This window comes from Fukomys damarensis, unplaced genomic scaffold (genome assembly GCF_012274545.1).
Source record: "Fukomys damarensis isolate Sample0158 unplaced genomic scaffold, DMR_v1.0_HiC HiC_scaffold_17, whole genome shotgun sequence".
NCBI lineage: Eukaryota > Metazoa > Chordata > Mammalia > Rodentia > Bathyergidae > Fukomys > Fukomys damarensis.
The window spans coordinates 34885578-34898098 of record NW_022900929.1 but is presented as its reverse complement, the minus strand read 5'-3'; the positions used below and the strand labels follow the sequence as shown (position 1 = coordinate 34898098).

Here is a 12521-nt window from a genome sequence, read left to right as displayed (position 1 = left end):
TTGACCGGGAGTGCACTTTGTTCTCCCGGGCTCCGCAGAGAGCCCCGAAAGCTGCTGCCCTTTCCAGGTATCCCCCATCGCCAGTGTCCAGCCTCCTTTTTCTTCTTGAAATTCTGTTTCAGGACTCCACATTTCAGGCCTGGACCCTTCCTCACTAATTGCCTCTCCACTACCTTAAGTGTCTCCAGAGCCTACTACACCTTTTCTCTAGTTTCCAATGGTTTTCTACAATTTGGTAATCTCTTTTCCTAAACACCAGGATACATTCCCAACTCTTCTAGCAGTCTCAGGGTGGGAACCAGCATCTTTAATTTGATGTGTAAAACAACATACCATATTTTCCTATATTAATTCCTCTTCTTAGCGTATTTCTTTCTTTTGTTCTGGTACTAAGAGTCGCAGGGCCTTCATGTTGAACTGCATCCCCAACTCTTTTTGTATTTTTTATTTTGAGACAAGAGTCTCACCAGGTTGTCCAGATTGGGTGTGTTGTCTGGGTTCAGATGTCACCCAAGAGAGGGCTATTGGCTAGTGGCCATTTTGGAAAGAGGCTGAGCTCAGAATCCAGAATAGCTATAGGCCAACTCCATCTAGTGCCCAATTCGAGTTTGCAGGAGGTCAGGAAACTGAGTTTAAGGCAACAGGGGGCACACGGACTGTTGCAAGCTCAACAAATCTGGTTCCACTTTCATAACTGGAAACAAGTGGGACTTAAGGTGCAAGCTTGCTGGGATTATTCAGTACTCTACCATAAAGCTACTGCTGGCTTGCTGGGATTAATCAATGCAAATCTGGACTTGGTCTGCCCATGTTGTCTACCAGTGACAGCAGAGACATGATTGAATTGGACTTTTTAAATTATTATCTTTTTCTTTTTTGTTCTTATTTTGCTTTCTCTTTTCCTGATTGTTGCTTTTATGTGAGTGTGAACATGTTTTCTAGTTTTGCTTTTCTGTTCTGGGTTTTATTTCTTCCTTCTCTCTTCCCCTCCTGTCTTCTTCACCAGTTTAACCAAAGTTAGTGTGATTTTCCTTTGTCCTCCAGCTTTGCTTCTAATCTCTTTCTCTTCTTCTATTTCTCTATTTTCCCCCAAACCCTTTTAAATCTTCTACCATAAGGGTAAAAAAAAATCTCTCTATTGAGGGCTTAGTTATTGCATACAATTTTCTGGTTCATTAGATTTTGTTCTATAACCACAAATCTGGTTCATATGATTAAAGGTGGCAAATTAATACTTACCACAGTGGCCGGGCATGGTGGTGCATGCCTGTAATCCCAGCACTCGGGAGGCTGAGGCAGGAGGATTGCTGTGAGTTCAAGACCAGCCTGGGCTACATAGTGAGTTCCAGGTCAGTCTCAACTACATAGTGAGACACTGTCTCAAAAAAAACAAAACAAAAACAAAATACTTACCACAGTTTGTTATTTTCTAAGCTGTATTTCTAGCTCTATGCTAGTCAGACTCCCAGCTCAGTAAAGGCAAACCCAGGGGGCAATGAGGTGGAACAATCTTAAAGCCACCTACCTGGACTCTGAAATAGTAGCACTGCAAGTAACAAAGCAGATGAACAAGGCTCTAGAAAAACTCAAAGCAGAAGATAGATGCTGGGATTGCAGTTATGTGCCACTGTGCCTGGTCGCTAAAGATTTTTAAAATGAGGAGACTTCTGGGAAGATGGCAGAATGGTGAGCAGGAGAGAAGAAGCATCTCCAAGATTTGGTGTTCTAACAGTGGAATATAGTGGCTCAAGGAGAAGGACATACCTGAATTCCCAGGCCCCAAGAAGGATCTGAAGCGAGAATCGAAGTCCACAGGGAAATTTAAGAGGAGACTTCAATGAAGAGGAGGGAGATAACAAGCAGCATTCACTCTCAGAGCCTAGACTTATAGCATGGGAATGGTGGGTTGCACCTGCAGATGCGCAGTGACTACTGGCAACCCCAGAGGCCTCCACAGAGAAAGGCACCAGTGGAACAGCAGTGGATGCAATGGGCTGCAGCAGCTTGTGAGTTATCTGGGTTCAGATGTTACCCAGCAGAGGGTGATTGGCATTTAGCCATCTTAGAGAGGGGCCCTGTTACTGATTTTTATAACATGTATTCTTAGAGCATAAACCAGAAGGTAAGGTAAATTTTATATAAATATGTTAGCTGGAGAAGTTCCATTTTTTACTTCAAATTAAATTTTAAAGTTACTAGCCTAAAAAACAGTGCTCTCAATTTTCATTTACATTTTGCTATATTAAGACCTATAAATAAATGCATATGGGTTTTTAAATTAAATGTTGCTGGTTTATTTAGAGTATGTGATTGCAGAATTTCTTATATAGGACAAAATCTGAAATATTCTTTATAAAAACTAGATTCATAGTTCTTTATGTCTGATAAATGTTGGGGGAGGAATGTTAATTATGCTAATTATGTTAATTATGTTAATATATGGTGGTTTCTATATGATACCTATATTCCATATAGCCAGAGCAAATATTTCATTTATCTGCCTTCCCTAACATAGATATTTCAAAAAAGATAATTATTTTCTAACTGTAACATTGCTTTTGAGTCATATATTTTTAAAATTTGAGTTTTGCTAAAGTGCTCATCTTATATGTAGCGTCTACACCACTTAAGAACTCTTTCCAAGGAACTATCCAAAAGGAAGATGTCTGAGCAACTAAAAAAGACAAGCTTGAAATTTCTAAGAGTTTCCACCCAGGTGACATTGTCTTGGCCGAAGTGATACCTAGGTAATGCACTGTCCAATTACCTGCTGACCACTGCTGAAAATGAGCTTGGAGTGGTGGTGGCCAACAGTGAATCAGATGTCCAGACAGTTCCCATTAGCTGGTATGAGATGCAGTGCCTGAAGACCCACACAAAAGAATTCCAGAAAGTGGCCCAAGTACATCCTAATTCTTGCAGACCTAAGAAACCATATTTTACTGCAGGGAGGGTAGTAAGCTATTTCCAAAAGTACATGTATAAAAATTACATTGGGATACCATGGTCTTTATTCAGATGTCAAGGATTAGCCGACAACCACCACTAGAAAAATCTGCCAGTAATTTACTCTATAAATAGACCATTATTCTTGTGAACCTTTTAGTAAATTTCATCCTCCTGAATGATGAAACTTCTCTTCTAGAGACACCAGCAAACAAAACTATAATGTTGGAAATATCCTATTCCTTCTGACAGTCATTAGAAATAATGTATTTTTTTGCTGTGACAACATTTTTTACATCCAGGCATGATAGCACATACCTGTAATCCAGCATTCAGGAGGCTAAAGCAGGAAGATTGTTATGAGTTCAAGACCAGCCTGGGTTATGTTTGCAGTTCAAGGCCAGCCTGAACTACATATTGAGACCCTGTCTCAAAAACAATTAGGCCAGGCATGGTGGCATGTACCTCTAGTCCCAGAACACATTAGGCTGAGACCAGAGGATCTCTACAAGTTTAAGGTCAGCCTTGGTTACATAGTGAATTCAAGGGTAACCTGAACCATATATAGCAAAATCCTGCCTCAAAACAACAACAACAAAAACAAAAAGCCAAAACCAAAAATTTTACTAAGAGAAAAGGATTTTTTTTAGCCAATTCATTTTACTAGTTCCATTATTGATTTTTTGTTCTCATTGAGTTTATTGGTACATTTTAGGTATACAGTACAGTTACATTCATCATTGGGATCTTTACATGTAGGTCTTGGTTCTCATTTTTTCCCCATACCACTCCCCTCCCTTCACCCCCTCCTCCCCTATTTACAAACACTTTATTTCCATTTTTTCATTTTCTGATATTTTTTTCTTTTCCCTTATTTCCTTGCCCCTACTCTTCCTACTTCCCCTACACCTTTAGCCCTTTTCTTTCTATTTCACATTGTCAGTTATACCATTAGGATCTTATTTACGATTATAGTTTTTCACACCAGAGAAACTATTTGGTATTTACACATTTGTGTCATGACTTTTAGAGCAGTGGTTTGTTCTCTTTGTTAACTGCTGTCTATCAACTGCCATTCATCAGCTGCCTGCTTGCTCTAGACAAAACCTGATTGCCAGTTTCTTGTATTTTTGTGTTCTCAGTAGTTTAACATTCTAGGTGTCAAAGCCCTGGGGCAGGTACTTTGTGTGGTTTAGTGGATTACAAGACAAACCTGGTAATCCAGGTAGCATGTGAGTAGTTCTAAAAGTGCTTAGTAAACAAAATATTATTGACATAGTGGGAAATATTTGCTACATCTGGATTGAAAAGAGGGACAGAGCACTATCAGGTGAGGTGGCCAGGGAATGAGTTGTGACATGATGTCAGAAGGAACTGAAGAGCTTGAATAAGTGAAGTGAAGATTCTCCAGGCAAAGAGAAGCCCTAGCACAGTGCTGAATTAGTAATGGCATTGTAAGTTCGGGGATGAGGAGAGAAGAGGAAGAAAAACTGCAGAAAGCATAGGAAGGAAAGATAAATATGAAATGGCTCCTTTAAAATTTTTTATCTGCCTCATAATCACAAGGACCTGAGTTCAATCCCCGATACCAAAAAAAAGTTATTTATTTATTTATTTATCAGGGAGAGGTAAGGGACTAAAACTAAGGATTAAACCTAGGGTCTCTACACTGAGCTACATCCCCACCCATTTTTTATTTTGAGACAGATTCTTGCCAAGTTGCTAATTGACTCAGGCTAGACTTGAACGTGTGGATCCTCTCCCTCAGCCTCCCACAGTGCTAGAATTATAGGTGTGTGGCTCTGCACCCAGAAAAACGGCTCTTCTTGAGATGTTACTCAAGATGTCACTCACCTCACAGTACACTCAGGGTGAGCTCCGGAGGCAGCCCACCTTGCCTTTGTGTCCTCGAATTGCTGACTTTCTTATAAGTTAAAGGCTTTCTACCTTTTCAACTGAAGATTTTACTGCCATGACTGTAGATCCACATACAGTTTTTCTGTTTGATTGTTTGGCTGTGTTTTGTTTTGTTTTGTTTTGCATTTGCTAGGGATCAAGCCCAGGCCTTTGTGTAGGCTGAGCACATGTTTTATTGCTGAGTTATACCCCTAGCATGCACAAAGTTCTAGGGTAAATTCTCACCACTTGGAAAAAAAAATAATACAGAGATCCCTTGCACCCTTTGGGCATTTCCCTGACTGGTGACATTTTGCAAAAGTATAATGTATCAGGCTGATGCTATAGCTCAGTGGCGACTTGTCTACCATGCGGAGGCCCTGAGGGATTTAAGCACCAGCATGACCTCTCCAAAAAGACCAATAAAGCAAATACTTGGGGGGAAATAAGCTGTTAGAAAAAAGAAACAAATCATCTATAAAGGAAAGCCCATCAGAATCATAGCAGGACTTCTCATCACAAACCCTCAAGTCAAGGAGGGCTTGAAGTGAAGTATTTCAACTTCTAAAGGAAAACAATCTCCAACCCAGATTGATGTATCTGCAAAACTATCTCTCAAAATTGATGGAGAAATAAGATACTTCCATAAAAAAAGAGCAACTGAAGAAATTCATGACCACCAAATGAACACTCCAAAGTATTCTGAAGGATATAAAAGTCTTCTGAAGGAGTTAAAAAGAGACAACAAGGATTACAATTCCATGAACCCTAACAGAATGAATCCACCAGGGAAAGCAAGAAATTAAATAGAAAAGTAAATAAGGAAGACAACAACAGGAAAATAACATAACAGAGATAAAACAATACCTATCAATTATAGCCATCAATTAATGGTCTCAATTCATCAAAAGAAAAAGACTGGCAGAATGGATCAAGAAGCAAGATCTAACAATATGCTGCATTCAAGAAACGCAATTAAGTTGGGCATGGTGGCGCATGCCTGTAATCCCAGCACTCGGGAGGCTGAGGCAGGAGGATCACTGTGAGTTTGAGACCAGCCTGGGCTACATAGTGAGTTCCAGGTCAATCTCAACTACATAGTGCGACCCTGTCTCAAAAAACCAAAATGAATAAATAAATTTAAAAAAAAAAGAAACGCATTTAATTCCAAGAGATTCATAGACTGAAAGTCAGAGGATGGAAAGCAATATTCCATGTGACAAGAACCCAGAAAAGGGCCAGGGATTTAGCTCAGTGGTTCCGGCTCCTGCCTCACAAGCCTGAGTTCAATCCCTGGTACTAAAAAAAAAAAAGAACCCAGAAAAAAGTAGAGGTACCTTATTCTATTTGTAGACAATGTAGATTTCAAGTCAAGACTGATTAAGAGAGACAAGGATTACATCCTTGAAAAGGGAACAATCCAAGAGGAAGAGATAATAATCATACATATATATGTACCAAATAGCAGTGCACCCAACTATATAAAACAAATATTAATAGACATAAAAATCATATAAGCACTAATACAGTTGTAATAGGGAACCTCAATACCCCACTGTCACAAACAGATCAACTAGACAAAAAAAATCAACAACGAGGGCCGGAGATTTAGCTCAGGTGTGCTGTCTCCTTCCTCACACATGCAAGGTCCTGAGTTCAATCCCTGGTGCAAAAAACAAAACAAAACAAAAAAGAAATACTAGAACTGAAGCAAACTTTTGAACAAATGGACATAGTAGATGTCTCCAGAGTATTCTACCCCATAACATCAAAATACACATTCTTCTCATCTACACATGGAACATTCTCCAAAATAGAACACATATTAGCTCGTAGAACATACTTAAGTAAATGCAAAGAAATTGAAATTATCCCATACATATTATCAGACCACAGTGCAATGAAATTGGAAATAAATGGCAAAAGAAAGCACAAGAACTTCATAAACACATGGAAATAAAACCCTCCTGAATAACCAGTGGGTCACAGATGAAATTAAAGCAGAAATCAGACAGTTTCTACAATTAAGCAATAATGACAGTACAACATACCAGCACTTATGGGATGCAATAAAAACAGTCTCACGAGGGAAATTTATAGTGGTGAATACCCATATCAGGAAAACAGCAGGCTCAAATAAACAACCTAATTTGAATCTGAAGCTTCTAGAAAAATAAGAGTAAGTCAAGCCCAAAGCTCATGTGATCGAGGAAATTATAAAAATCAGAAATTAATGCAAAGGAGAGTGAAAAAAATGTAAAGACTCAATAAGAATTGGTTTTTTGGGTCCAGGGATTTATCTCAGTGGTTCCAATGCCTGCTTTGCAAGTATAAAGTCCGGAGTTCGATCCCCACCCCATCAAAAAAACAAAAGAATTTATTCTTTGAAAATTTAAATAAAACTAACAAACCCTTAGCCAAAAAAAAAGGAAGAAAGCTGGGCATGGTGGCACGCAACTGTGATCCCAGGACTCGGGAGGCTGAGGCAGGAAGATAGCTGTTAGTTCAAGGCCAGCCTGAACTGAGTACAAGATCCACCCCTCCAAAAAAAAGGAAAGAAAAGACTCAAATCCATGTAATTATGAATGAAAAGGGTGAAATCACAACATCCTGCAAAAATTCAGAAGTTCATCAATGCCTACTGTTGGGAGCAATTCTACATAGTTTTGGGGAAAAATCATTCATGATTAGGACCTAGTTCTCCTGCCTTCAGGCCAGCTATGGCATGTGGAGACATAACTCCATCTTTGCCTCGGTCACAGCTAAAACCTCAATGGTCCAGTGATGTTGTGATGCTCCAGGGCAAAGGATGGAAAGCAATATTCCATGCAACAAGAACCCAGAAAAAAGCAGGGGTAGCTATTCTATTTGTAAACAAGGTAGATTTCAAGCCAAGACTAAGAGAGACAAAGACTACATCCTTGTAAAGGGAACAGTCCAAGACAATCATACATATATATGCACTAAATAGTGCACCCAACTATATAAAACAAATATTAACAGACACAGAAAATCATTACACCAGCTGGAGACATCCTGGGGAGGAAAAAATCTTCATCTGAATAGTTCCTCATTTTCTAGGACTTTCAGTGCTGCCGCCCTCTGAGTCACCTTTTACATTTGTTACTCTCCCCATGTACTGAGCTCTCTGCCCTGAGTCATCTGTCACATCTGTACTGAGTACAGGTGTGGCAAGCTGGAGGTCTTTTTGTCTTTGCTGCCCACAGAGCAGCACTGATCAGGCACAAAGCACAGCTTCTTTTCTAAGACTCATTTCTGTCTATATATTAATTAATTTGCCTTGTGCTGTCATGGCTCGCAGGAGACTAAGATTTAATGCAGAGATTTTAGTACATCATCCCCTTTCCCTGTTCCCTACAACCAACTTCAAAAACCTATATTCTAATAAGGTAGAAAACACAGAAGATACGGACAGATTCCTAGATACGTATGAATTACTAAAACTGAGTCAAGAAGATATAAAAACTCTAAATAAACCAATATCAGCCAATGAAATTGATGATGTAATGGAAAACCTGCTAACAAAAGCCCAGGTCCTAACAGATTCACTGCTGAATTCTACAAGAAATTTAAAGACCTAATGCCACTGCTTCTCAAACTCTTTAATGAAATTGAAAGGGAAGTGATACTCCCAAATTTATACCTGGAAGCAAGCATTACCCTCAGTCTAAAACCAGAAAAGGAATCAACCAAAAAAGAGAATTACAAGCCAATCTCCCTAATGAACATATATGAAAAAATCCTCAATAAGATACTGGCAAACAGAATGCAACAAATTATCAAGAAGGTTATACACCATGACAAAGTAGGATTCATCCCAGGGATGCAGAGATGATTCAACATATGTAAATCAATAAATGTAATACACTATGTTAACAGGGCCAAGGACAAAAACTATGTGATCCTTTCAATAGATGCAGAAAAAATGTATGACAAGGTCTACCACCCATTCATGATAAAAATGCCACAGAAAATTGGTATAGATGGTCTCTGGTCTCTATCGCAATCTGATAAAAGCCATCTACAACATACCAACAGCCAACATCATACTAAACAGACAAAAACTGTAAGCTTTCACTATAAAATCAGAAACAAGAGAAGGATGTCCACTGTCACCTCTCTTGTTCAACGTAATTTTGGGAACACTAGCCACAGCAATTAGACAAGAGAAAGAAATAAAAGGAATAAGGATAGGAAAGGAAAAAGTTACATTACCATTATTTGTGGATGACATGATAGTTTATATAGAAGACCCCAAAAACTTCACCAAAAGACTTCTAGATTTAATAACCAAATTCAGTAGCATAGCTGAACATAAAGTGAATACTCAAAAATCAATAGCAAAGGCTGGGGATTTAGCTCAGTGGTGTTGCACCTGCCTCACAAGTGCAAGGTCCTGAGTTCAAGCCCTGGTACCAGAAAAAAAAAATAGCATTCCTGTACACAAATAAGAAACTCACAGAGAGAAATTAGGCAAACACTACCTTTCGCAATAGCATAAAAAAAAATACCAGGAATCAATCTAATGAAGGAACTAAAAGGTCTCTACATTGATAGCTATAGTACCCTGAAAAAGGAGGTTGAAGTGATAGATGTCAGAAAATGGAAAAGATAGCCCTGGTTTTCAGGTGGGAAGAATCAATATAGTGAAAATGGCCATACTTTCAAAATTGATATACAGGTTTAATGCAATCCTTATCAAAATAACAACAGCATTTCTCACAGAATTAGAGAAAACAATTCTAAAATTTATTGAACCAGAAGAGACCTAGAATAGAAAAGGCAATCATGGGCAACAAAGGCAAGCAGAGGGCATCACAATCCCTGACTTGAAATTATACTACAAAGCTAAGCTACTGTGACAAAAACAGCATAGTATTGACAATAAAAAAAAAGAGAGACCTGAGGATCAACTGAACAGATTAGAAGATATAGAAATAACTCCGGACATACTCAGCTACCTTATCTTGGACAAAGGAGCCAAGCCTCTGCACTGGAAGAAAGACTGCCTCTTTAATAAATGTTGCTGAGGGCTGGGGATATAGCTCAGTGGCACCTTGCCTGCCTCACAAGTGCAAGGTCCTGAGTTTGATCCCTGGTACCAAAATAAATAAATAAATGTATGTTTCTGAAAAACTGGCTTTCTACATGCCAAAGATTGAAACTAGACCCATATCTTTTACCATGTACTAACTTAAACTCAAAATAGATCAAAGATCTAAATATTAAGGGCCAGGGATTTAGCTCAGTTTTTCTGTCACCTGCCTCACAAGCGCCAAGGACCTGAGTTCAATCCCTGGTAACAAACAAAACAAAACATAAAAAGATCTAAATATTAAAACAGACACACTAAATCTGCTGGAAGAGAGAATAGATAGAATACTTGAGGACACAAGAGTAGCAAAGACATTGTGAAAAAAAGTCAGACTGCACAAGAAATGCTACAAGGAATCAACAACTGGGACCTCATCTTATTAAAAAACTTTTGCACAGCAAGAGAAACCACCAACAGAACGAAGAGACAATCCACAGTTTGGGGAAAAAACTTTACCAGCTATTCAGATAAAGGACTATTATCTAGAATATATAAAGAACTAAAAAAAAATCACCCCCCAAATTTAAAGAATCAATCTTAAATGAAAAGACACTTCTCAGATGAAGAATTAGAAACAGCAAATAAATATATGAAAAAACATCCAACATCCCTGGTCATTCATGAAATGCAAAGTAAAACAATGCTGAGATTTCATTTCACTCCAAAAAGAATGGCTGCTATCAAGAAATCAACTAACAACAAATGCTAAAAGGGCTGTGGGGGAAAAGGAACCCTTCTCCACCTTTGGTATAAGTGTAGACTGGTGTAACCACTGTGGAAATCAGTATGGAGACTTCTCAAAAAACAGCTAAAGGTTCCATTTGACCCAGCTATCCCTCTTCTTGGTATCTTCCCAAAAGAATTAAAAGCATCATACCATAGCAATATATGTGTGCCCATGTTTATAGAAGCACAGTTTGTAATAGCTAAATCTTGTAAACAGCCCAAATGCCCATCAACTGATGAGTGGAAAAATAAGTTTTTTATACAATGGAGTATTACTGTGCCATAAAGAAGGATGCACTTTAGACATTTCAGCTAAATGGATTGACCTTGAGACCATACTCCTAAGTGAAATAAATCATACACACATTTAAATACCACATTGTTTCTCTTGTGTGAAAAACCAAAAAGGTAAATAAGGACTAAAATGTTTAATAGATATAGGGAAGTGGGAAGAAAGTACTCAAATGAAAGGGGAACAAGGGAGTATGGAGGGGGAAGGAAAGAAAAAAGTGAAAATGAAGCTTTTGTATAAGGAGAAGAGGGGCCATAGCGGGGGGGGGATAAAAAGAAGATGTATCATGTACAGGTACAAATTCTCTATGATGAATTAATCATTATGTATATTAAAATGTACCAATAAAGATTTTGCTTCAAACAAACAAAACAACTGTGGGCCAAAAACAAAAGAGTAAATTGTGAAGGTAATGATTTTGTTATATACTTAAAATATATTTTTTATAGTAACCTGCACAAGTTTAGACCTAGGATGGGTATTACCTTACTAAGCCAAAGGAAGTTACTCTTATGAAAACTTTGTATTAAATAAAAGACAGATAATAGGAATAAGGAAAATAGGTATTATAATCCAGTGCAGAGAACGTATCTAAAAGTGTATATTGACTTAGTACAATTGTCGTATGTGTTTTATATGTTTTTTGGCCTATTACCCTGGTTTTCAATCTGTTCATATGATAATTAACTTTATGCAATTTTATAAGATAAATAAAATCAGATGCTGGAAAAATAAAAGGAGGTGAAAGGAGGAGGGGAAAGGAAACTGAAATGTGTTATGTATATAGACCAATCCCCTAAAGTTAATTAAATCAAAGTGTACTGAAAACAGGTAGCAATAAAAGAAAAAAAAAAGCTGGGCATGTAACTTCAGCACCTGGGAGGCTGAGGCAAGGGGATCGCTGTGAGTTAGAGGCCAGCCTGAATTACAGAGCAAGACCCTGTCTCAAAAATAAAAAAAAAAAGAGAGAGAGAGAGCCAGGCATGGTGGCACATGCCTGTAACCCCAGCACTCGGGAGGCTGAGGCAGGAGGATCACTGTGAGTTTGAGACCAGCCTGGGCTACATAATGAGTTCCAGGTCACCCTGTCTCAAAAAAACCAAAAAAAAAAAAAAAAAAAGAAAGAAAGAAAATCTTTAGGAAGGGCTATAGTGACAAAGGTCAGTCAAAAAAATACTACAGTAGTTTAGTCAAGAGGAAAATACCACTATTTGAGCTGTTGATGAGACAAAAATTCAAATTCTTTCTGAGATTAAGGATGACCAAGCATGGAACCCAGGCAAGGAAGAGAGGTGATTTCTGTATAGATTTCCTCCTGAAGTATTAGGGTCACTATAGCAAAATAGGATCGGGACCCTTATGGAATGAAAGATATGGATTTATGAGCTTTACTTCATAACCCACTGTCCACTAAAGCAGAAGACATGTCTTTTCCCTATCTTCCTGTCAAGAAAAGGGTTAACATAATGAGCCAGCAAAATACATGTGTCTGCTAGGTGAGCTTGGCTTTGTACCTTTTTTTTTTTTTTTTTTTTTTTTTTTTTT

At 38.2% G+C, this 12521-nt stretch overlaps 1 protein-coding gene across 1 annotated transcript in view; it reads left to right on the top strand.

The window, feature by feature from the left end:
- Positions 1-7: 7 nt before the first annotated feature.
- Rtf1 (RTF1 homolog, Paf1/RNA polymerase II complex component) overlaps positions 8-12521 on the top strand; it is a gene marked incomplete at its 5' end in the record, with an annotated part of 80143 nt that continues 67629 nt past the window's right edge. The window contains one exon of the mRNA XM_010625041.1: positions 8-67. Coding sequence (XP_010623343.1) covers positions 8-67 — 60 coding nt within the window. The remainder of the gene's footprint in view (positions 68-12521) is intronic.